Here is a 27,855-nt window from a genome sequence, read left to right on the forward strand (position 1 = left end):
TTACTGGACTCCACCTTTAATGAAACCTGATAGTTTGTACACAGCTGTATTCTATATAATTTGTATAATATATAAATAATTATATAAATAATATAATGTCAATTCAAAAGAACAGCCTCCCCCATTTACAATATGGCCCCTCTCACCTGAAGAGCTCTCCTCACTTGAGGTATAGGTGCCTTTCCCAAGTAACAGATTCACCATTGTAGGGGAGTTAGCTACTTTTAACGGCGTTTCACCCCTTCTGTTACTTTGATGGGGGTTCCCTCCATACCGCAACAGCAACTTTACAACCTACAAATCAGGGAGAATACACCAGTTAGAGACTTGCTTTTCTTGCTGCTCATCCCATTAAGGTTATAATCTTAAAATCAGTGTATATTCAATAGGAGCACCACCCCCTCTGCATGTGCCAAGGTGGAGTTTTTAAATGTCAACCATTTCAGGGTTTTATGTAACTAATAACATGCAAAAGTTAATAACTGATTTAAAATAGCCGTCGTCTTACATTTACATTACAGATTTATCTTTACACCTTTGACATTATTTGTCTGCCAGTCAGTCTACCGTAGAAGTTTAGGGTGGTAGGCAGGTACAGAAATAGAACCTGCAAGTTCCTAAACATTCAGTTGACTTGAAACAAACTTACCACTACTGATTTGTTCAGGTTCCAAAACTAAAATCAAAACCTTAACAACTAGAAACAGACCTTGAAGTGCCCATTGCTGGAGGCATCGTGTAACGGGGTGTCGTCGTCCAGCCCCTTCGTGTTGACCTCTGCTCCGGCTGCCAGCAGCTGCTTGGCCACATCGTAATAACCCCTGTTGCACGCCTCATGCAAGGCTGTCCAGCCTAAAAGCAAATCAGGTGCCAGATAAGCAAAAACAATTAAAAAAAAAAAAAATGTTCGCCATCTGTCGTATTGCCCAAAACAATACGTCTTCAAAATAATAAACTTCAAGAATATATCCGCAGATTATCTGATAAGACTATTCTATAATTTTATACAGGTTGATACATTTACAGACACACAATGGCTTTAACTTAATCCATTTTTTTTTTTTTTTTAAATCACTGTACATATAAAAGCAAGAGTAAAAAAAAACTAAAAAGTATACAAACAACTATAAATGATCACATGCTTCTGATTTTGAAGTAATTACAGGTCTGTACATATAGGTACGCTGGTAGTGTACCTGCAAAGTCTTTTACATTCACGTCTGCTCCCTCGTTAATAAGCTCCTTTACTCTGCGTGCCTCTCCCCGGATGGCAGCGCGGTGCAATCGTGTCTCCCCTCGCTCGTTCCGTTTATTCACTTTATCTTTGGTTTTCGAAGCAGAGTTTGGCGTTCCCTTCTGACCCATATTAGACTGCGACGGGTGCTTTGGTGTTGTGTCTAGATGAGACAGGAAAACAATAAATGACAAATACAATTATATTTCTATCAGTTGTTACGTAACAACTAACAAGCAAATAATAAAACACAACTTTTTCAATTACCATGACAACAAGCCTTTGGAAGTTGTAAAATATGTGTTCACCAGTAGGTGGTGCACTTATCAAGCAGAAAGAAAGCATGTATTACATTGCTTGTAACATGGTCACATTTAACCCCAAAAGCAGCTGACTGAAGAAAGCTAAACTTCTTATGTTTAGCATATGATTACTGAACTGTATGAATCATCCATAATCTTAAATAATAAATTCTGTAGGCCAAATGCCATAGTGCAGCAAAAATGCTTGCTGACCTGGACTGTTAATGGACTCCTCAGCAGTCATCTGCATGAGCAAAGCGACCTGCTGTCGCTCGGAGAGAGGGTAACCGGCCCGGATTCCTGGCATTCCCACACCGAATGCCAGCCCGGACTTCCTGGTGTTGGTGGCTTCTTTCTTAATCCGCTTCCGTTCTGGACCCTGTTTCTCTGTAATGAGAGCCAATGGGAGAGAGCATCATCAGAACTCTGTAGACTAAAACATACATGGACAGATATGCACACATCAAACCTAGGTATGCAGGTAAACAGGATCATAAACAATATCCCCCACCCCCAATACTGTACTAATAAGCAGATTTCAGACCCATCGAGCCATAAAATTCATAACTTTGTAACAGGAATAGTGTTGGGCCACTCAAACATAGTAAAGCACAATACAAATCTACCACCTACCAATATTCAGCCCAAGTCACATGTACATTCCTTTATGCAAATGAAGCAGCATTATTTCCCTTCCATTTATTTTTGGGGAGCTTTTTGATCCCCATGCACAAACTTTAGTTTTAAACCGAAGCTGACCAGCCACCCTGTAGCAGACACCTTGTTGGAGTTTCAAAACTAAATTTTACTTTTTGTTAAAATAACGGCTCCATTTTATGGCCCTACTCCAAGTTAGTTTCTAAGTAGAGGCTAGGGAGTGTTTTGATTGTGACTGTGCCAGGACCTTTGCCAGGATCATGCCCATAGTGTCTTGCTTGCACATATCCAGTGGTTAAAGAACTACATACAGTCCAATGAAACAGGTTACTCTGGTTCAGAGCCACAAAACACTGCTTCATAGGCGGTATCCTATTCCAGCCTCACTATAATAGGGAGTTGAGCTGACATATCTACAGATCTTGATGAATCTGGTAGATCATCTATTCAGTAGAATTATCTTTTATATACTGCAATATCTTTCCTTTCATCCCTACAGTGTTGCGGTGTCAAAAGAGGGAAAGACGGCAGCTGCTAACTGGGACGCACCCACATCTTTTCAATTCCCTTGTCATGATGTATACACTAAAAAGTAAGGCTGTGTTTGAAGGTTCATTAGACGGATGTTTTTTTTTTCTTTCTCGGTTAACAGAAACCGTTTGACAATGTGTGAATACTATAAATCACGCATTAAATGTCACTTGCATGCAAAATTCATATAATGCATATTACTTAAAAGTTGTTGTATTAAAATCCACTACCAAATTGTTATAGGTAGCAATTCCACATAGCACCGCTGCCATGTATGGAGCAGGGGGGGGGGGGCGGGGTGGGGTGGGTGGAGGGGGGGGGGGTGGGGGTGCAAAAGTGGGGCGGGGGGGGGGGGGGGGGGGGGGGGGATAGTGTAAGAGAAGTGCGCTATGGCAGAATATGTTTGAAACATACAAAATACACGCTAATAACAATCATTTTAATTTAGAAAAACAGCACCGTCCACCCCTCCCCGCTTGTGTTATCCAGAGGCAAACCTTCAATTTCTTCATTTGCCGTCTAGAAAGCAAAGCGTTGTATAGAGTAAGCAGTACTGAAAGAAATCTCACAAAACCCCTCTGCTGTTAGTTATTTTTTTGTTAAATGCCCAGACAAAAAAAAAAAAAAAGCTAAAACGCAAACTGTGCAAGTGACAGTTGATGATCATTGAGGCACAACCAATCTCCGCTGTCACTTGACAAGTGTAAGTTCATATTATTTTTAGTAGTAGTAAAATGTGACTGCGACTGATAACCTGCTTGGAACGGTTACTGTTAAATAAAGCTTTGCTTACTGTATACAGTATATCGCAAGCAGCATCAGAAACAAGGTGCATTTTTATTTTTATGTAAATTATAAAAACAATGATTACTGTTCTATATAACATTTTTAAACTACATGTGAATGTTTTATTCCATTTACATGGCTAACCTGTCAAATATTAGGATTTTACTTTACTTTCAATAAAATATAAACTAGTAGCTATGGTGACATCACCAGTATTACTTCCATTTCAATTATGAACAGATCGTAAATAGTTTTTCAAACTTTGTTGACTTGCTGTTTCGCATTTTTTGCATAAAAAGCAGTGCACTGTTTTAATTCGTTACCTTATGGGATTATACAGCATACACCAGTACACCTACCGATGGATAATTCGCCATACACCAGATGTTTTTGGCTAATCCCATGCCCCCTACCTATGCAGAAACGTCAAGCCCGGCTTTTCTGCTCTTACTGCTTCCTCTATCCTACTGTTGATTTATAGTATTACACACAGTGTTTAGTACAGTACCATATTTAGCAAATTTATCGTAATCAGGTGTTTTGGTGTGTATGCATTTTCTCCCAAACCAGGATGAGTGGCAAATCGAAAACTTACAACAGCATCTCCCTTGCAAAAAAAGCAGAAGTAATAGCTGAGGTGAAAGACGTACCTAAGTGTGTAAAAAGTTTAATATACCACATACTACCCTGAACAGACTGCTGAAAGACAAAGAGAAAAGCACTGGTGTTGAAAAGTGTACCTTCAATCCAAGTCACAAATGAATACGCTTGGAGGTTTACAGCGAAGTGGAAGAATGTCTCTTGTCGTGCAAATAATATCCCAAGCAGTGATCCCATTACTCTCACCAGTCAGCCAATCCAAATACAGCACTGTGCCATGCTACTGCATGTGTACTTTATGAGCTGAATAAAATTCAAGGTTATTGCATTAAAATTCCACATCAGTTTTGTATAGACCCTAATATGTTTCTATCTGCACAACTGCTGGCAAATAACATTGAAAAAGGGAGAGCTTTCACAATTGGTCACTCAATGAATTCCCTGTGGAGTGATGAATTACTGAGAGTTTACTGTATTTTTGTTTGTGAGGTGCATCGTGCAGTAAGGAATACAATTAACAGTAATTCTAACGGCAATTGCCTAAGTGTGCCTATTTATATTGCAGCTAAGGGTTAGCTATATGTGTGGCCCACTATAAATACTGAGTTAGAAGTTTGATTGCGCATCTTCTGTACAAATAATGTAGTTACACTAGAACTACTAATAAAAAACAAATACATGGATCACCTGTTGGTAACACTTATTCCGCTGTTTGCAGGGAATATGGTCACAGGGAAGAATTTGACAGCAATAAACAAATAATTACCAACAGGAAATACACTAGTGTGCGCTTCCGGTCCCAAACATTTTTCAACTTCAGTTACCATCTGTGAACCATTATGCTAAAATTTAACCCCCAAACTCCTTGGACCAAATTCCTTTATCCTCACATCAAGATACATACAAAACCACAGAAGCAAACAAGGAACTATTCTGGCTATGGAACTACTCTGATGAATGTTTTCCTACAGTTAAAGAGCTTCAACACAAGTGTAGCAATAGCACTTCACTACACACATAATTAGTAGGCTGTTGTTGTAGGTCATTGAACAAATGAAAAGTGTCTATTTTCCCAGCTTTGAAGGCTTGTCAGTGTCATCCCGTCCGTCTTGTAGTGTAGATTAGCAAAGGTTTGCTGCTCTTCAATACAACCTATCTTTCCTTGTTCAACAACAAGCAGCTCAGACTCTACAGGCTTCTTGCTTAACAAGCCATTTAACTTGTTTTTATTCACTGTCCAGATAAGCTTTAGGAACCTTTAAAAGTAAAGCAACTTCACAGTTTATTCTTTTTGGGATCATTTACATTTCTCAGCAGAAAGGTAGCAGACAAATTTTAGAACAACAAGGTAGTATGGTAGATAACAAAGACTAAAAGTTGATGTATTGAAAGCAGCTTGACATATGTAAAATCAGTTGAGTTCAATCTGTGTATAGCTACAGTAAGTGGGGGTTCTTTTTTTACCCCTAGATTTTCTTCCCAATTTAGAATGTCCAATAATTTTCCCTCTCTCAGCAGCAATTCCCCAAACAGCTTCGGAGAACTGAAGGTTCAGTGGTCCTCCTCCAATCACATGGCCAAGCCAGTTTCTTCTTTTAAACCCAGGAACTCGAGAGCAGATGTCAGTGAGCAACTGCCCTCTGGAGGACGCGAACCTGCGCTCCCCTGACTGTATGACTCAGCCTGCAAACCACATGAGACAACCTGTACATTTACACCCCCCCCCCCCCCCCACAACACAAATACATAATGACCCCAGTGGTGGGAGACAAATCTTTTAAAGATATATGTTCCACAATCTATAATCTAATATTTTATCAAATGGAATATTAATATTTCATTTCCTAAGAATTTAAAAGAAATTACTACAATATCAATCTGTATAAGACTATGGGTACAACACTAATGTGTATCCAATTGTCAATTATAATCGATTAATATTAATATTTGGATTTTAAACTTAACTCATACTATACAATACAAGCAGAATACTGCAAATAGTAAAAAGCACAATAGTAAAAGCAAATCTAATTGTACAGGTTAAATAAAATACTGTATTCATGGCACCTTAAGTAAAAGCCTACATTTTGCTAATTAAAGCTTTTGCCGACGACCTTGCTTATATTACTGAAAACATTCTTTACATTAGAATTGTTTGTACAACTTGCAAAAGCACCGACTTGGAAACCAAACATAAACTTTGTTATTTTTGCTTTCAGCATCCCTGAATCAGAAATAATGTTTTATTGTGGCTTCGGGACTAAGATAAACTTACTGAGATTTGGGGGTGGACTACAGCGGATGCACAACGAACAGGCAGCCGTACTTCAATCCAACTGAAAACGGGTTTCTCTTTGCTAGTCTACAGTACATCTCCTATTCCCTTTTAGTCGGTGATGTTCTCTGGGTTACATACAGCAGAAGTACTGCACAACTATATTTTGATGCAGTGGTGATTGCATCTGTGAATGATATCTGTGTGCGTGACCTGTGTTTGAGCATATGTGTGCACATGCATGTGTACGGGTCCCTGGTAATTAATTCAATCAAGCTCAACAGCTTGATAGTGCACTGATACACAAGGGGGTCCAGGGACTTGTCTCCATCCAAACCAGCAAGGAGTCAGAGCTCGCTCTGCTAGGAACAGTCATTTTAATCTTTTTCTTAGCCAAGTTAAACTCAGGACGTGGGGTTGAATCTCAATCATTCAACCTTGAGAAACGGGCAGACACTAAGTTTCTGCTGTAATGATGCAACTGATCTGAGATGTGATAAAGGAAATGCAAATAAAAAATTCTAAATTAAAAAAAATCTAAATGCGTTGCGACTGTATTGATTTCAGCATGCGCTCCTTCAAGTCTGCAAGAACAAAGCAGATTGTGGGACGCCTGCCAACATGAAAATCAATCCATGCATTCAGCCTCACAAGGCTCTAGTTCTGGGATGCTTTGAGCAAACAGGAAATGAAAGGGGAATGGAGGAAGTACACAGGATGCTGGTGTGTCACTGACTTCTGCATCAGATTGACAAAACATGAAAAGAAACTAATCTTATAATTGATAATCAGGAGAGAAATCAGTAGATGTAGCAGTAAACAAAGTATGTTTTGGATAATTACATTCCACACTAAATAACATATGCTAATTATTGATCTCCCTCACTATATCAATTACATACCACACACACTGGTATTTAAAAAAAAAAAAAAAAAAACAGGACTATTTTGAATACATTCTTATACATAATTAGCTGGAAAAGGTGCAATTCATGTAACACTAAAACTAGAGAAAATGTTTTAGTAAAACCCCAGTTGTTGGAAGGGAACACGCAACAAATACTAAACACTAAAAACGCACAGATACAATACATACCTACAGTACACACACCAAAGTTAGACCAAGACTTACAGCAGAGCCACTGAATGCTTTTAAATTGAGCTGCAAGACTATACTTGGCTGTATTTATGATGGTTGGACCAAATTTCTGATTTACTTTAGGAGTATCAAAACTTAATGTCACTCTTTAGTAATTTGTATTTAATACAAACTTTATGAACAATCCAAACAAAATGTAGCCTACTTTATGTCAGAGGAAAATTGTCAGTGGGGTGTATAAGTATGTAAAAGAAGAAAGTGGACTTTATACACATTTTTATTTTATTAAGACAGACATTGAACAGTTAGTTTCCTAGACAACCAAACTTGGAGGTACAAGTTCAAGAGATAAGCGACAGCTGAAGCTTGTCAGGTGTAGAAACCAAGTATATCCAAGAGGAAAACCTACCAAAAACTAAACAGATTGAGAGAAACACCTACACTTGTTGCTTTATTTTGTTGAAGCTAGCCGCTAGGAGTGGAAGTCTCTTTAACACTAAGCTACTAAGACAATCAAACAAACACAAAAGGCTTTTCCCTCTTTCAAATAAATGAGCTGTATCACTGCAGCAACCCTGCTGATAAAGGATGCCTTTTTGTATAATTTTCTTGAGCAGAGTTAGAGCTGGTGCTGTGTGTTCAGAACTCCTGTATGTGCAGGCCAAAAACAACGAAGTGCTAGCAAGGTTAGCACAGTGTGGGTAGCAGCAGTGCAGAATTCATCACCAGCTCCGCTGTCTCAACCCTTTATAACTCTGCTCTTTTGCACTGTAACAGATGCATGCATCATAAACCTCTCAAAAGGGGAAACTAAGATCTGTGCTACTGTAGTTACATAGGATATTTTTTATATACATTTGTGAAATAGTAAAAAAAAAACAATATTTTAATTATTAATTAATATCCTTGTGCACCATCTGTAAAGTACAGTAGGAAACAAGACATTGCATCTCACTACAGGCTGCCATTCCTTCCACACAACCACAGAAGTGTTCAATCCTGACAAACATGAAAATCATCGTTTTCCAACAAAGTATAAAACAAAGCAAAATGGAGTCCGAGAGGATTAAAAGTGGAACAGGATTGCAATTATTTTAAGTTTAATAAAAAAGGGAAATTAACATTGTAGTTCCTTATTCTCAGATTAATGAAATCACTTATCTAGGTCCACGAGTTTACAAGGTACAGTCAGGGCTTCAAATAACTGGTCTGTCGGTTGACCAAAATGTAAAAATGCTGACTTGACTGTTTCACACAAACACGCCTTTGCGGACCTCAACTTATTTGTGAAAAACAGTAAAGAAAGCACATGCTTATCGGAAAGGATGATTCACCAAGTGCAAAACGAAAATGTGGGCTAGACACAAAAATATAATGTTGTATGGTTACAATGTTAACATGCAAATTTGTATTTACAACAACGTATGAATTTAGCAAGCAATATATTTTGAGCGTATACTGTAGTGGTGCAGGCATCAGGCTCTTTTTACAATCAGTCTGAATGTTTCTATTTATAAGAGGAATCTCACTCTCATCAATACAAAGATCAGCTCAAGTCTCTCAGTAAGACGACTTTCTGTACTTCTGAGGACACACATTTCAGGAGAGACTTTGGCTTGACAAAACAATATCAGCATTTAATAGAAAACCAGAATGATGAATAATGTTATCATGAATGAGAATATACTATGAGAGAATGAGAACTGTTATATTTTTCTATTTGTACCCCTGGGTATATTGCTACAGTATACCATTAACTAACATTTAATGTAGGAGACAGGGAAGTACCAGTAAGTTTGTTGGTAGTATGTTTCTCACTCTGAAATATTAAAATATTGTATAAAAACAGAGCTCCACTCGTTCATTACAATGTATTATTCCTCATAGTGTTTTGGTGGATATGGATAGTTGGGGGGGGGGGGGGGGGAAACCACTGAAAATCAGGCAAAATACAAATTAGCAATTTTGGATAGAATGGTAATACTGTGGTTGGAAACTTAAGCAGATACGCAAGAATTAGAAAAAAGAAAGATAAAAGAGGAAGAAAAGGAAGAAGTAGTAGTGGCGGATGTCAGTGCCCACAGAAACACAGGTACACGTTAAAATGAGATCATAGGAAAGTCAGGCTGTTGAGTTTACCTGAGTGTGGCCTGTGAGTAGAGAGTGAGGCGGCAGCACACTGGTGATCCCAAGCCTCCGATGACAGGCCGGGGTCAGAATCTACGAGTCAGGGGGGTTGGAGGAGGGCAGGCAAGCACACATACAAAGTGTAAAACAAGGCAGGCAGTGGACAAGGAAAACATGAGAGAGAGAGAGAGAAAAAGAGAGAGAGAGAGAGAGAGAGAGAGAGAGAGAGAGAGAGAGAGAGAGAGAGAGAGAGAAGGAAATAGACCCATAAAATATAAAAGGAGTGCAGAGTGCAATATCAGCAAAATCCAGGTCAGTAGAAATGCAAAGTGCCACAGCAAAGAAAAAAAAACAAACAAAACAAAAAACCACAACACCACATTAACAAATTCAAAAATAAAATGGGATACAGATACCAAGAGACACGAAATGCAGTGCAAACATATATATATGCATATATATATATATATATATATATATATATATATATATATATATATATATATATATATATTATATATAAATAACGTTTCACGTGCAAAGCGTCAGAGAAAATGAGAGAGATGGATAGAGAAATAGGAAAATGTGGGACAAAAGAAAAAGAAAGTTGTGTTAGATCGCCGAGATATACTGTCAATCACAATGGATGAAAAGCATTGAGTTTCTGCAACATGGTACAAGTCTCTACAGTACATACAGTAACACAGTACTTCATGTAAATGAAAATAAAGAACACAGAATGATGATGATTCGGAAATCATGACTAATATTGAAGTCGAAAAACGAGAATAAAAACCTCCAGCTGCCTGTACTTAGAAATTGAAATGGTGAATGGTGTGTTTGTGTTACTGGTTTTCTAACAAGTTCCTTGAATACTTTGAAACATTACTTTACAGAAAGTGCGTCACCCAAAGCCCTGCTGCCCGCAGCAAACGGCACGATATTCAACCATTTGTTTTGGTTGTGATATTATAGAAAAGTCAATTTTCAAAAAGAGCATTTCAAATGGCAACAGAAAAGTTCTGCTATTAAGATTTAAAAAGGACCCCCTAAAAGCAGTTTCAAAGCAAACCAAAACCCCAGACTGACATACTGCAGTGGAACACCTGTTAAATAGATATTTGGCTTTAAGCAAAAATAGACAGCCAAACACTGCCTTTACAAAAACAAGTATTTACATTTTCTGAAACCATAAAAAGAGGAAGCCTTGACTTATACAAGTATTACAGCTGTCTTATCAGACAGAACTATGCTAAACAGAGTAGCACCTATAATATATTTAATACAGTGCCCAGGCAGTTGTACACACAGAAGAGAATTTGTTTTTCCTGGGGACTCTGAGTACAGTCCCAACATCACTGTGCACCCACGGCCTCTTACCTGAATCGGAATCTTTCTGGTCTCCATTTGCTCCAACAGTAAATGGTAGTTTTCTTTTTGGAGCTTTCTCTTTCATCTCTTTTCCTCCATCATTTCGGTCCAACTTTGGAGTCTTGTTTAAAGAGACTTTATCTTTATCCTACCAAAGACAAAAGAAAATAGAACAATGGACATCCACGTATTTTTACATGCATCAACCAATAAAAAAGGAGCAAAAATGGTCCCATAATGAGGGATGTTTCCATTTAACATTTGAACTAATATAATGCACAATATACTACAAATTAAATTAGAATAATCGGCTGATTTCATCTTGAGAAAGATGATAATGTTGTATTTTTTTTTAAGCTTGAATCAAGTGTCAGGTTCTCATATTACTTGTACAGTAAAACAATAATTTAAACCCAACTTATATTTATTTAAAGGCAAATCATAATTGTTTATCATAAATGTACCAGTGGAGCAGTACTTTAAACAGTTAGCCTACCCATTGTACAAACAAAGCATGAAAGCTACAGTATATCCTCTGTGCGGACGTGCTAGGTTCACCTCAAAACAAGATGTAGAGTAAATCTCAAGTACACCTGGGTAAATAAATATAAATTAGAAGACCTGTGCAGTTAAGCTCAGTTACAGTAGAAGTATTTCTCTTTGCTGGAGGACAACAGAATCACTGTTTTCCATGGAATTCCCCTGTAGCGAGTTTCTGTCTACCCAGAGAATTCCAGCAATTACAGGATTTGCAGAGCATGTCTTTTCCATGGAATTTCCTTTTGACGGTCCACCACAAACTGCTGGATCCTAGAAGAGAGCAAGCCCAAACCCTTTGCTTTGCGGTCTTGAGAATGAAAACACTCCTCCTAGGAGTTAAAATACAGGTGTTTCCATGTTGTTTTTCACTGTCTAGATCCCTGATCTCTAAGGGCTGACCATAACCAACCCCCACCCTCAAAAGACAACATCTTATAATGTGTCCCTGTCATGTACACAGACAAACCTGAATGCACAATGTACAGCTATTGCAACTCATGTATTTCAGGTCAGGGTTAAAAAAAAAAAAAAAAAAAAGGGGAAACATATTTCACCTATAAACAAAAAAGTCTGGAAACAGAATTATTTGAAAATTCCAGCCTGCTAGCAATACAGATGGGACTGGAAGAATCTTAATTTTTTCATTACTGGAAAATAATCAAAAGCAGTAGTTAATAGTAGTAATAATGCATATGCTATTCAATTGTGATCCATTTTTTATTCAAATAGCCTTTACTATATGCATTTTACAGGTTATGAATCCTAGCAGAACACTAGAAAGTGAGCTGCAGAAAACTACAGGGTGTACCAAGAGTGGAGCTCTTTATAAATTGCTGGTAGAGTGTGGCTTATTGCCCAAGACCAGTCATAAGACTATGATGTCACTGTGTGCACACAGCTCCCTTCCTGTTTTCCTGCGCTGTTAGATCTAGTGAAACACACACTCACAGTGAGAGTGCTACATAATACCCTGCTCCAAACATGCTCACTGAACACGTTTATGTGTTCCCTAGCAACACCATAACTCTATTCATGTCTGATGCAATCCACTTCAGAACCTTATAACACAAGCTATTTAAAACAGCACTGCTGGCCTGACAAATTGCTAGACACCCACACACAAAGCTCTGCAGGTTCCACAGCTGCAGCAAGGCATAGACATAGTCAATTAAAAAACAATATCTTGGCACATAGAAAAAACAAACAAGTTCAGAAAGCAGTTGCTGTAAAATTCTCCATTTAATCTAGATGAGAGTCCCAAGTTGGGGGGTAAAATAAATAAAAAAACATTTGCAAACACGTTCTATTAACAAATTTAGTATTTACTGGAACAAGCTGCATCTAAAAAAACTGACAGAACTGAAAATAAACAATTGTTCCTGTTGACATCATGCAGTACTTAAATTTACAATGACAGGAAAAGAGCACAATTTATAATTGGACTTTTATTGTATAGTAAACTGTTGTCATTCTGAGCTAAAGTTTAAAGAAATAGATACAACTGTCCTCACGTCCCCTCACACGTTAATACTGAACTTCTCTTTGATATTGCTTGTGTTACTAATTAAAGGTGTTGCAATCAAGTAACTGACGTTCTAAATAAAACACTACTTCTTCTGCTGCAGTACAGACGGGAGATGCGTCGAACATTCTAGGCTGAAGGATATGGACCAAGCATATGGTATGAGGAATGGGAACCAAGGAATTGTGAGGGAGTATTCTCTCTACAAGATCGTGTTTGCAGTCGCTATAAGAAAACAGCAAACCTAGTGTAGTTTAGTGAGGGTTAATACAGTAGTCGCATCTGATCATTCAGAAATAGAAATTTAACACAGCAAGAGTCTTCTTAAAAATTGTAGCTTGTATGTTTTTTGATAGGTTGTACATACAAATAGAGGCATGTTTACTAAAACCGAAGGCTACAACATTTTTGTATAATGTATCCCAACTGTGCCTAATAAGGCTGTAATTCTATCGCAGGTTTATGGTGACATAAATCCCAACAGTTTTAGCCCGAATGATTTGTCAACGTCACAAGAAACAATAGATTGGATTATTGTGCATATTATTAATTATAATTAAGGATTCTGATTTTTGGTTTTAACCGTTAAATACAGAAATTTAAAGAAAATAAATAATCGCTTACCTAATAAAAAACGGACAAACATTGGAAATGGTTACTCAATTCAAGTTGACTTGACCATTTTCCCCATGAAAAAATAAACAAAATAACCTGCAAAAAATCTCTGTGCAGTGAAGTTGGGCAATGTCTCTCCTTCCTGATTTGTATTTTGCACTGATTCATTCTGCATACTTAAATAATACATGGTCTACAGAAATTGTAGAGCTAGCCTGGACATTTTTAACATTTAAAGCATTGCGATCATCATTAGAAAACAGAAACTAAAATTGCAGGCATGTGGTGGAAGAAATTTCTTCCCGTCTTCTGCAGAGAACTTAAACTTGCAGGTCACCTGTGTTTGTTTTGGTATCGACAGTGTTTTGTTGTGTTCATGTACTGGTAGCAGAGCTGATTTTTAAAAAATTAAGGTTAGCAGTTTTATCATCACCACCTAATCATATTATACACAGGTCTCACGTCACCACTATGTATAAGACTATAAAACACTTAAGTTTATAGGGAAATTATTGTTAATAATTGTTCATTATTAATGTACAATAATAATACTAATAATAATAATAAATACGCAGAGTACAGATTATGTTTTTTGCAATTATTATTTTTTTTTTTTTCCCTGATGCATTTCCGATTTGGTGCTTCCCTAACAACAACCATCACCTTAGACGGTGTAACAAAGAAGCTTCTTTCTTACCTTTTTCCCAGTTTGCTTCTCCACCATATCGGTGTTCGGTGGGAAATCCTCTGACTGGGGTGTTTTAGAACCCCCACCCTTGGGCATTGTTCAGCCTTCGCTGTGCCAACCTCATTCACGCTTCCATCGCATCGTCATCAACGGTCTGCAATAGGAAGACATGTGGGTGTTCAATTTTACACATACAGTATTTGATTTTATCATGATATACTATCTACATTTGATGAATAAAACTAAATATTACTTGTTGATAACTTTGTGACCAAAAAAATAAAACAGAAATACTGGTCTTGTTTGTGATGGATCTTACAACACTGTTCTATTAGGACCAATAAAAAGTAATAAATACTCGTTCTATTCTGATCCCCCCCCGCCCCCCCAAATCAACAGAAGTATCCACAAGCAAACACTACCACCTCCATAAAATCAAATCACTATAAAAGATGCATTTAAAACTAGCCAATACCAGGGTTCTCCCCTGGAATTCCGTCCAGCCGGGCAGCAGAACATTATAGCCGGGAGCACTTAACGGAAAAATAAGCTCGCATTACCATAAATTATATATGACAAGAAAGAACTTGAATAATGTGTTATCTTTCATTGACTATATCTGGTTGCGCTTTTTTATGTTCTGCGTTTTCTTTTTCATGACTTTTTTATTGTGGTAAATTACCGTGCTTATTTAGACACACTATGATTTGACTGGGAGAGACTGCAGAGTTATTGGAGTTCACAGCTTAATTATTGAGCTTATTGCTTCATTTAAATTGTTTTCTTTATGTTAAGTTTTCAGGGCATTTTGTTAATGCACGTCTAATTTTGTTTTTCACTGTTCTACATTTTTGGAATGCAACTGTTCATTAACTTTTTTTTATTTTTATTTATTTTTTTTTAACAGAACTGTTGCATGAAACCGAAGTGTAATAATCCAGCACCTCTGCATTTAAGCATTTGTATGTCAGCTGACGTGTTTTTAGCAGTCATTTTTAACTTTTTAGCCTCTCGAAGTGCTTAACACAGAAAACCCGCCCTTTCAACTCTCTGACTGGTTAAATGTTGTGTCAAGACGTAACACAGCTGTCATGTGGTGCCAAGATTTTCTTTCCACCCAGCAATGCGCAACTGATCTAGTCTGCTAGAAGCGCAATCAATCCTTATTGTTAAAAGGCACGGTAGCATCTGCAAGACGGGCGGATCAGGTTTTTTCAGCCGGGCGGCGACAACCACTCCTGTCCGGCTAAAAAAGCCTGGGAAGAACCCTGCAATACATTGCCCATAGGCAGGCAGCAATAAAGGCAGCATTGTAAAGCGGGGGGAAAAAGCTTAAAAAGGACTATACAGGAAATGGTTGCTGTTTTTAGTAAAAACCACATCAGTGCAAAGAACAGAGTTAGGGTTTAAGGCTTAAGCAGTTATTCTACTATTTCAGAAAGTCCCACAATAGAAAAGAGCAAGACTGCATTCTTTTTCATCGATAACAAAAATCACAAAATTATATTAAAAGTAATGCTGTAAATCTATGTTTAAAACACTAGCCTAAACATTCAACCTTTTGCATAAAAACTGTCTTTCATCATTTACCTGTCAAACACATCCTCATTTATTTTTTACTTTGCAATTATTTCAAATGTTACACTCATTCTCATAGTGTTCCATTCCAATTGTTCACAATGCATCAAGATACTACAAATTGAAAATCAATGCAAGACTCGTATAAAACACAAGGCTCTATATTTGGTAAAACCTTTTAATAAACATTATCCTCTTTGGGATTTTTCATTTGAACTTTTCCAGCTTTGACTAAAGTGTCCCGCATACAGAGAAACTGGGTTGACCTCACTCTGCATTCATTCATGCATGCTTTATTCTTCTGCGTTTTTTTTTTTTTTATTTCCGCTTTCATGCTGCAAGAGAAGCAGGCTCACGTGTAAGCCACTTAAGAGGAACATAAATAAATGATATAGAGAGTTTCAGAATTCTCTCAGCCATAATACATTTCATAATCTGTGTGGAGGACTACAGACGGCCTCTTTCAAAATACCCCAGTAAACACTGGCACGCCACACAACCACATTGCCACCACACACCCCTCCGTAACTTTCCTAATCAAAGACAGCTATTTATATCTGAAATCCAGTAACACAATGCAAATGTAATACTTCTCGCCCCTGGATATGAGGAAACTGAAGCAGAGTCTGATTTATCACAGGGTGCTGATTTATATTGGGATAGGCAGCTTTGAGGAGAGTCAGGGAAATATTTTGATTGCATTTTCAAGAATATTTTTTAAATGCACCCAAGAATTTTGCACAACCTATAATCTGCAAAGAATAAGCCAACTGTAAATGTCAACTTGCAAATTATCTGCATTAAAGGTCTATCATCACCATCATCAATATGGTTCTGTAGTCAGAAAGAAAATACAACATCCTCACAGTAATGTAATTGCTGTCATTTTTAAAGTTTACTATTTACCAACATCTGTTTTGTTTCTCTAAAATGGTATTTTAGACTGTTTTAAAAGCTGAATTAAAACATTTACTTTTGTTAATTACACAAAAACAATTGGTGTTGGTAAAAGAATCAACATACATCTATAGAAAAATATTCTCCTACTAGAACAAATCATACAGACATCGAATTAATCCATAAAATAACTAATTTAAAAAGTAAAACACAATTGTACATTACACAGAAGATCTGACATGAAGCAATCTAATTTTTAAGCATTTGCAATAAGACAAGCTGTTTTTCAAATGGACTTCATTCCTGGGAAGCATGTTCTCAAGACTACCAGCTACATTGCCAATTCAAATTCCATTCAAAACAATTTATTTCAACTAAATTCCAAGACATGTTGGAGTTCATACACATTAATGCAAACAAACATACAGGGTCTGTGCTGTACAAACTTTGAAAGTGTTGTCCTTTTTGGTTTCACACAAGGAGGACACTGCAAGAATAGAGAAACTTTTCTGCTGAATCTCACTGGGAGCAACCAATTACTCTTACTTGAGCAGGTCGTCAATTTGAAACTGCACTCTGCTACAATATTCTCACTTCACAGTGATGCAGTATGGCACAGCACCCACACGTATACAAACTGTGCTCTATTTGGTTTGTGCCTACGAATTGTTAAAATATTTTCAAATGTTATTTGCTGGTGTATTCCACAGTACTGCTTGAACTCCTTCACCTCGGTAAGTAACTGGAGGTGCTCTTCATTTGAGTCACGTTGTACGCTTTGAGGCGAACTCTGAGCAGTGACATTCCTCCCAAAGGATGCCTACAGCCACCTATACATCAGAAAAATGTAGCATGTCAAGTGATGTTTTTGTTTGATCACTTATGTGACCAACAAAGACACTTGGTTAGCGAAGACGACTTGATCCTCATTTAGACAGGTAGGCTAATTACTTTTTAGATGAATAGCATATACTAGGACAGAGATTTGAAATTTCTGTATACTCTCATTTAGTGTTTTAAAAGGTGGTCAGAATGAGTTTGACTGTACTTCAGTCTTACGCTATCAACACATTTGTAAATGTTGTTTTATTAATAACGGAGTTAGAACAAGTGTAGTGTACCGTCGCCACACAGTGTCCACGGACCATTTTAAACTTGCTGAGCCATTTATCAAACAAAAAACAACGCTCAAGGTATCATGCTGCTTTTTACCTAGAATTTTATATCATTAAGATGTGATTAGATCTGTACAAGTTTTCACTGTTACCCTTGGTTTCAAATTGAAAGAAAACCTAGGTTTCAAAAGATAAACAAGGAAGGAGTCATTTTTCTGCAGCACTTTTTAATTATTTTCACGTTTACGGTAAAAGGCTCTCTCTATGTACACCAATTTTTCTGTTCATGGGTTTGAAGTAGTTCTAATGTTTATTTTTAAAATTTGAAAAATTGGCAATTATTTTACCCCACATTATCTCCCAATTTGGAATGCCCAATTATTCAACCTCGCTCTCCGCTGCAACCCCCAAACTCGGAACAGACGAAGACGAGTACTTGCGTCCTCCAAAACGAGCGCCGTCAGCCATCCGCTTTTCTTCGCACTTAAAACCGGCCTTGAAGCCATTACAGAATTACATTACAGGACAACGCAGTTCTGAATTGCACTCAGGTAGTCTTGCAGGCGCCCGGCCAGCCACAGCCACCGACCTAAACCTCCCCTCATGGGCAGCGCTTTGCCAATTGTGCGCTGCCCCCTGGGAACTCCCGGTCCCGGTCGGCACAGTGCCCTTACTGGGTGAGCCACTCCAGAGCCCCAGTTTGAATGTTTCTTCAGATATGTTTTTAACCGGGGAAATCCACTGAAAGGGCATCTGCAACAACAATAATATTCTAAATCCACATGGCTGGGCTGAATAGATTAAGGAAAACCTCATTGAGATGCTAGGTACAATCAAGACTGCCCTGGGACAGAAACAGGTCACAGCTTTGATACTATACACCCCTGTTGAACAATAACCATTAGGCAATTCTAATAAATAAAAGATCAGAAATTACATACAAAAAGAAAATCTTGGACAGGAAGGAAGGCCAACATGGTTATGATTGAAAAACCACTAACAGAGTAAAAATGCATATCTGTAACTGCAACAGCAAGAACCTAACTGCGGTTACTGATTGTTCCAGTAAGGCCCAGCAGAAAATAGATATAGTTGCTAATATAGTATTGATTACCAATGAACATGACTAAAATGTCTGTCTTTTAACAGTCTTTTTTTTTTTTTATTTCAACCCCCTGGAAAGGAATCCCTAATACACAAGATTAAGATTGCGTAATGTAGAACACTACATTACACTATTTGAGAGACATCATTTATGAACAGTACATAAGTTTATGAGATATTAGCAGCTGTAACAGTGGCACTGTATTATAAGCTCTCAGAATATCTTCATCCCACCTACTGTACCAGTAAGTGTACTGAGCACCCACGCAAGCAAGCAAGCAAGCAAGCATCTCTCATTGAGCTAACCCCCATGCTGCTTGCACTCTAGCAGAGATTTTACAAAATAGGTCTGGTGTACAACAGCATATGGACACTAGTACCGTCAAGAAGCAAGCAGGGGTCCGTTCTGGGAGAGCAAATTAAGCAACTGTAGTTCTATATATTTCTTGTTAATTGCCGCAGCTTTGCCTTTACTGATCAACATGTACAGTCATAGCTGAAGTATCACTGAGCATTCTCATAGCTGAATATAATAGTATATATGAATGAACAGTGGGAGGCAATACCACTGCTGTTACACAAAAAACCCAGATCAGAAAATATAACTGGCTGTAGTTTTTAGCTAGACAGAACAGCTCAACATCAAATCCAGAGCAAATTACTGAAAAGCCACTCCCATTTCTCATTAAGCAGCACATTCCCTTCTTTTGTATTGCCTCCCACAACACATTATGTACTAATGCAAGACCCACAGCAAGTGTTTAGTGTGCAAATAAAGTGCTGCAGAATCTAGACTGGCCTACTGTACTCCAGTATCTAGGCAACCGGGCCCAGATCAGCTTCACAGCCCATGACCTGTGGAAATTGAACTGTATTAGCAGCTTTTGTGCATGTGTAAAAAATCAAACAGCTGGCATGAAAGTAAACTGTGATCTTGAGAAACAACAGCAAGAAAGATTTGTATATATATATATATATATATATATATATATATATATATATATATATATATATATATATATATATATATATATAGCCTGGGGATAACCAATACAGTTTATTTTATAAAACTCCATTCGGACACCTGCCCTTCACAACCTTGTTTTACAGCAAGAACCAACAGTAGCTAAGTAACTTTTTCACAAAACAAATAGAGGCCTAATGCCCATACTTCTTGATTTTGTCAAACAACCATTTATAGATGGATTTGAATATTAATTTCCCCACAATCTAGAGAAGTATGAAAATGTGTAATTTTATTTATGAAACAGAATCAGTGTTTCACAGCTTCCTGGATGACAGATATAAAAGTAAAAACTGCACTTCTGCATGTACACAGGCTTTGAAAGTGGATTTGCGAAATTTTAATTTGTGACGAATAAACCCTTAAATCTGTAGTATTATTCAGCTCCAGAAATGCAACCTTTTAAAAAGAATGGTGTGTAATTTTTTATTTTATTTTTTTAAATTGTACAACACCCCCTTTTCCACATGTATTTTATTCAAATTAAAAACTAATGTTTTAACTTCACAAAAACGTGTCTGTGGTCACCAGGTTTACTACAAATACACAACAAAGGCAGGGATTATTTAAAACAATGTGCGGTCTACTTTGTTTTTACTTGAAATAACACACAAGATTTTTAAAACAGTAACTACTGTATTGCATTCTTTGTTTTGTAGTTAATTCAAGGGTAAAGTAAGATCTTTCTTCCCTCTGGAATATTTTTGTACACAATGTTTTTAATAGTGTTCCAAAATTTTGAACGTTCAATCTTGAACAAATATCAGAACATGAAAATGGTATGTTCATCCCAAGCACTGTAGTTTGCAATTGCTTCTATAGCCAGCAACATGTCAGTATCCTGAAAAAAGTAGGTCAGAAATCAAACATGTAACAAATTAGATTACATGATGGATCGTTCATTAACTCATAGTCATGAATATATATTCTAACACCACCAAGAACATATGCATAGGATTTTCAAATCAAGTGTCATCACAATATTGAAAAGCAGTTTAAGAGAGATATAGGCTAACCAACATAAATGGCATTCATCTGGAAGGCTCACACTGTAGCTCAATACAAAGCTTTAGAGATACATTACACTTTGTTTCTGTACTAAAGTATGGAGACAATGATGGTTTCTGACCTCACGTCTCAACTAAATGTCTTAAAACTTTTCCCTGATTGACTACTACTGTGTGACAAGACCGAAGGCCAGACATTTACCCTGATTAACCTCAGACTTCATGGAAACCCAGCCTCTCAAAATGACTGGAACAATGTTAAGCATTTTAACTTCTGAGAAGCTGGCCAATCAAACAATGCGCAGTGTTCAGTACAAACAAAGGCAAAACTAAATACAAAAAGAAAAAGCGCCCATTTGTAGATTACATGTTGCAGCAGAAAGCCATTTTAGGTGAACAATTATAAAATGCTGCTCAAAAAAATGAAATAACCCACATCAATCCCACTGACTTGGAGAGGGAGATTTATCACTTGGGTTACTGTATGAGAAATACAACACTATTTTACATAACCAAACAGTAGTTACTACACCATCCTGTTTTTAGCATTACTTTAGATTAGCTAAATACATTGGCATTTTCCAGTTATAACTACTCCTTGACTTTTCAGTAAGTTAGAAAAAAAAAAAAAAAAAAAAAAAAAAAAAAGGTTTCTGGCAACCCAGCAATAAGCTTAAAAAATAATCACATTTCTGAGCATAACATAGAGGGTAATAAGTGCGGTTCAAGTGTGTTTCTAAAGGACTGAAGCTCAGATCAGACAGTATAGCGAGTAGTGATTATGTAAGGCTTAAAGACAGCAATGCTGTGTACAGTAGAACATGTGGACCAACAGTTCAGATAAGAAACAGAATAGCTCAGATCATTCATGTTAACAGGAGAGCAGTGACTTCAAAGAGCACGGGTATGCATGCGTGTACCCTATATTGAGTCTGCAGCAAGTCACCAGGGATCAAGGCACTATAGTACATTGCCAGCACATATTTTTAAATACAATTTAAGTTATATTAGATTAGGAATGCTATAAAAATGTTAAAACCTTGTGCAAGATATTGATATTAAAATAGTAAAAAAAAGTAACAAACTAAGGCTTTAGTATGAATTAGAGGTGCAGTGAGCTACAAATTTCCATAATAACCCAGGCAATAAACCAATGCATTGAGAACAACAGTATTCAAAAGCAAGAAAAAAAAAAAAAAAGACAAACATGCATACAGTAAGTGTATATTATACATAGTAATATCATATGCATTGAGAAAGCTCTTCATGAAAAGCAAGAAGATTTTTCCATTACATTCTGCCATTTCTCATTACAAAAACAAATAAGTTTCTGAGTACAGTCACAAGCTAAGTGAGGTTCCAAATAGGGCACCTGGACGATTGACTAATGAACGTTTAATTGTTTAAATCAGAAATCGATTCACTGTTACACCTCTAGTACAAATAGAAATTATTCCAGCATCTAAATATATAGAGCACCCCACCAAAAAACACAACAAACACATTCAACAAAACTGTAAAGAAGTGATCATAAAAACGTGCGTTCACTATGTGAATATCACTCTTTATAGGGGGAAAATGGGTGACACCGTTGGTAGCAGGATGGTAATCTGATCAACATTCAGTAGCTGAGAGCAGTGATGTGGCTTTGATTATTCTCTGTAATGTGCTTTTTTACAAGAAAAAAAACAACCCAGTCAGCGGCCTACATACAGCTCTGCTGAAGCTTGAACACTCTCAAGATTTAATAAAGCCAACATCCTCTTCAGGCCGCTGTCAGCATCCACAGCACAACATGATGCTGCTGTTCTGGCTCTGGTCTGCTGCCAGGTGCTGTGCAGCACAGCTCCAGTGTGAACAAAACTCTCACTCTCATTAAACCTTTGTATGCAGTCTAGTAGTAATAATAGAATAATGAAATTGACACACACACATCTCTCATACATGAAAAAAAAAAAAAAAAAAAAATCCCTGTCCCTAGCCATACAACCATTAATCCTGCCAAACCTTGGTCTCTAAACTAGATGTGCTAGAAAGTGTGTTAGTATCTCAGTACTCTCCCCCTCCATCTTATAAATACCTGGTGTTTAGGATAGGTTGGTGCAGTTTCCCCAGATTATGTACAACAGAAGGATGAAAATGAAAAATAGGAAAATGCAGCAAACAACACACTGGGCTGCTACTGTAGTACAATAGGGATCATTGAAGAAATGAAAACATCAAGATAAAGAAGGGTTTTCCTTTATGTTAAATCATACTGCTAATTTACCTATTAATGGAGAGATGATGACAGGGGAAGCAGCACACTGGATTGTAGGGCTTCGACCCAATACTGAATTTATTTTACTGGGCTACAAAAAAAATGACTAAAAAAATCAGCACACCTCCAATAAATATTCAGATGAACATTTGTAGCACTATAAATTAATACAAGACAACTCATAAAATGTACAAGGGTGCAGAATTTGTATTTCAATTTTTTAGCTAGTAAATTGTAGTGTGGTTTCACTTACACCCAACAGAGAATGAACATGCACAGGGTGGCGGGGGTGGGGGCTGTTCATCCTGTCTCGCCATCAATATGCTAGACCTCAACTTTTCCAAAGGGAGGAAAACAGATCTTCCTGCCTTCCACTCACAGAGCTCAGTCTACTTTATTTTCCATTATGCTCAGGGTCCCCAAAGGTATCCTTTGAGAAGGCCTGGAAATTCAGATTTTTACTGTCGATAGTGTCAGGCCAATACTGGCCAGTAACAGAGGTCTGCACACAGCAACACAATCCTTAGATTGCGTGTGGCTGTGTAGCTAATTATATTTATATTATATATATATATATATACTATATATATATATAACACACACACCACACATATATATAAAATAATTAAAGTCAGTGGTCCAAAGCCTATTTTTATAACAAGTACCTTTTTACTACTGCTGAACATCTGTCCAAAAGAGGATAAACCAATGTTGTTTTTTTGTTTTTTTTTGGGTCAAAAGAAAACAAAAAAAACAAGACAGCTTCAAAAGACTATTTCGTCACTCCTTTCACTCTTCAGCATCCTGCAAACACAAGCGCTAACAGCCATGTTTCAGTGCAGCCTGAAAGCAACATTTGGCCCGTATTAGATTTCAGGCAGTTGTTGTGCATATCGCACCCCGCCCCCAACCCAACCCAACAAAGCCCATGTTGTCCTTCAGTAGGTCACATTAAGAATTATGTGAAAAGGTTTCTGCTTGAGGTGAAAGAGTATGTAAGAGAGTATGTACCGACAAGCAGAATATAACATATAAAACTTAAAACAAGTCAAACTTTCTTCCAAATATTTTCAAACTACTTGCACTATATTAAGTCACCTACACAAGACTACAATCAGTTATATGGAAACAAATCTGTGTGCCACCAGTTTTCTTCTGTTAGGCTAGATGCCTGTATCAAAAGGCAACTCACCACAACAATTAAAAAAAAAAAAATAGAAAACTTGTATAATACAGTTCCACTAATTGCAGTCAACTCTTTCAATCTCCAGGTTTTACTTTTGTTTCAAGTTTAATCACCAGGCGGGCCTTATATATATATATATATATATATTTTATATATATAGTACTATATATATATATATATATATATATATATATATATATAATTGAACCGACGGATTGACATTTATTGAAATAATAGCTTTGCTTTACTGCCATAAAATGTATGTGTCATAGTTGATAGACATATTTATAATTTAGCATTAAGAAAATGATGTACATAAGACATTTAAAAGGTGTAATGTTTTTAGATTAATGATAATCCACAATGCATTTTAAAGGAGTAAGTTTAAAAAAAAAAAAGAAAGTTAACTACACATTATTGCTCTTTACCAATATCTCTTTACAGAGACTGATATTTTCTTTCAAAACACTTTCTTCTATCATTGTAAAAAGCTTTGGGGAAAAAAAACAAACAAAAAAAAACAGGGTACACATCCTCTAAAAAAAATTAAGGAAAAAAATTGAGAAAATCCTACACAAGACAAAGCCACTGTACAGTCTGCATTTTCCCCTGACTTCTCCAACAGAGCCTCATCTAGCCAAATCTGCAGAACTCTGCCTGGAATTTCCTGTTGATGACCCAGAGCAAATGTCTGATTCTTGCATAGAAAATTATGAGCCAAAAGTGAAATTTTCTACACTAAGCTGAAATTCACTTAAAAAAAGAAAAAAGACAAGAGTGGAGGCACTGGAATCTACAGTATTTAACTGGCTCTGGCCAACTGCAATATATTGCTGCTGTTTACTACAGATACAGGATTTGAGTGCTGCAGGATTTCTCAAGGATATGTTCTCATTTACAACAACAACAACCTGGTCTTAGCAGTTGAGCTGCAAAGACGCTGGATCAGCAACTGCAGAGTCATTCAGAGGACAAGGGGCACATTTTGATGAGAAAAAGGGAATGATTGTATCCAGCTACTCAGGTTTATCATACAAAAGCTTTGTTTGCTTTCTCCTTCCATTTATTTTCATTTTGCTTTAATTCTTGGTTCTATCTATGCACAACTTTTTGTTGTATTACATAATGCCCTACAGTACAGGTCTTGCTTAAATGCAGTGCCCCCTGCGTCTTTTGTTGTATATGTAAAAAATAATTAAAAAATGTTCATCACAGTTTGACAAGCAAACGAAAAGCTTAATAATAATCAACATCCACCACCACCACAATTTTTTATAAAACTAGGGCAGCACGGTATGCCACTACCAAACCCGCTTCATTCCATAACTCCCATGACAGCTGTCTGGCCCCCCTCCCCATCTCCTCTTTTTTACATTCCTATTTTTGCAAAGCCATTCACATGCTTCTATAAATGATTAGAGACTGCATAACATGGTTTGGACACCATGAGGCCCCGGTGACCAAATGGACAATGAAGACTCCAGCTTCGCTCTCCGAAAGGATATTCATATGTAGATGCTTCTCCTTGTGTGGAGAAAATGAAAGAACTTGCTTTCCCACATTAGAATCATCCAGGCATTTACAACCACCAAAAAAACACATTCCTTTTTTTCTTTGAGACATAGGGAGCAGGTTTTTGTTATGTACAAGAACTTTATAAAAAAGGTACGGAGAAGACAACTTAAATCTGGATTTAAATCCAAACCCCTCAAGAAAACACCACAACAACTTGTGAAATAAAGAAGTAAACAAGTTGAAATAAAATTGGCTACAGCATTTTGTTCTATACCCTACAACTGCAGGGGTTCCTAAACATTCTTGGCTTGCAGACATTTTAGAGGATCTCTCCACCCAATAAATTCACAGGGATGTGAAGTTACTTCTTTACAATAACCCCTTTTCTTGTATAATGGTGCATTTGGGAATTTGAAATCTAATTTAAAAAAATACAATAAAGCAAACATCAAGGTAGTTATATTCGATAAGAACACAAGGATCTACTGTAAAAACAGTATTTATCTGAATAACATCTCCTAGTATGGGAAACATTGCTTGTCTGGTGTCAGGGTCATATAAGAAATGGGCTGCAGTCCCCACAAATCACCTTGCAGTCCCCAGCAGAAACGGGATATGCACAAACAAACAAAAAACACCTTGTCTGCATTTAGGCCTGTTACTAAGTTTCTTGTTGGAAGTTATGGGTGAAATGATGAGCACATCCAAAATGATTTGCTGGAAGAAAAATGTAGGTTTAACAGCCATTTGCGGTTTCTGTTTTTTTTGTCTAACAACGTTCCCTTCTTCTACTGCTTTTGCAGGCCTTTGCATTGATATCAGTTCATTCCTCAACTCCAGATGTCTATCAGATGAGGTCAGGGGAAGTCAGGTGGGAATTTTATTAAGGGAGTGCTTAATCTTGATCCCAGGCTTCTAGGCCCATTTACAATGCCCTAGTCAGACCAGTCTTATGCTTTCAACTTTTTGTGAGGCATCAAAATATACTTAATTAAGGGAGAAGAGTCTCCTTAGTACACTGCACATTAAACTAGGACATTGTGCCTTCATTCAACGTAAGAACCCTTGAACTTTGGCAAGAGAATGATGGTAAATGTAAAAGCTACAGTCAAGGGAGTCTTACCTTATAACAGTGGTTATTCTAACATTGTACTTTTCAACACATACGCTTGTAGTCTATATAAGATTTTTTTTTTCTATTTTACATGGTATTCCTAGGCACAATAAAGGCACGATATAACTTAAATTTTGCACAACCACCAGAAGCTAAATACCTCGTAATGTATCCTTAGGTATGGACAAACTCTGAAGTAATCTTTAATTAAAAAAAAAAAAAAATCTACCAGTAAAGCACGACAGCAACATTTGGAATCATCCTGTAGAGTGCTTGCTTAAGAATGCACTTCCTTTAACAAGTGAATGCACTGCAAGCTCGATGCCCCATGGAACCCTTAAAAACACAATCTTGACATTTTTCAAAGGAGTTTTACCAAACACGGACAGTTACTGTGGCTCATGTCCCTGGTATTACTGCCCACTTTACAAAGATAAAGTATAATACTCCAGACACTGAATTAGTGAAGGACTCTTGCAGCACAAGTACATGTACAATTAACTGTCAACATGGCCTAACCTTGAATTAACCACAGTTCCTTACTATACTTATAAGTCCCTTACTAAAAATTATAGCTGTAACCCTATTTTGAATTCTTAATTCAAACATCCCCTTGATAATAGATTGCTGATTTTGTATTGGGAAAAATAAAACGCCAACTGATACTATCTTTTTAAACTGCAAACTGCATAGAAAACATTTGACAAC

The 27,855-nt window shown here is 37.0% G+C and overlaps 1 protein-coding gene across 2 annotated transcripts in view; it reads right to left on the bottom strand.

The window, feature by feature from the left end:
• Positions 1 to 27,855, bottom strand: part of LOC121296304 (ankyrin repeat domain-containing protein 11-like) — a 90,189-nt gene that overhangs the window by 13,331 nt on the left and 49,003 nt on the right. Inside the window, exons 3-9 of one of the 2 annotated variants that reach the window (XM_041221695.1) lie at positions 14,357 to 14,501; positions 10,992 to 11,130; positions 9,624 to 9,704; positions 1,750 to 1,923; positions 1,197 to 1,397; positions 710 to 852; positions 147 to 294 (exon numbers count right to left, since the gene is read on the bottom strand). In XM_041221695.1, the coding sequence (XP_041077629.1) occupies positions 147 to 294; positions 710 to 852; positions 1,197 to 1,397; positions 1,750 to 1,923; positions 9,624 to 9,704; positions 10,992 to 11,130; positions 14,357 to 14,443 (973 nt within the window). In that variant the 5' untranslated portion in view covers positions 14,444 to 14,501. The remainder of the gene's footprint in view (positions 1 to 146; positions 295 to 709; positions 853 to 1,196; positions 1,398 to 1,749; positions 1,924 to 9,623; positions 9,705 to 10,991; positions 11,131 to 14,356; positions 14,502 to 27,855) is intronic. The other variant, XM_041221696.1, reaches the window with a different exon arrangement.

The sequence above is a fragment of the Polyodon spathula genome, chromosome 21 (genome assembly GCF_017654505.1).
Source record: "Polyodon spathula isolate WHYD16114869_AA chromosome 21, ASM1765450v1, whole genome shotgun sequence".
Classification (NCBI taxonomy): Eukaryota; Metazoa; Chordata; class Actinopteri; order Acipenseriformes; family Polyodontidae; genus Polyodon; species Polyodon spathula.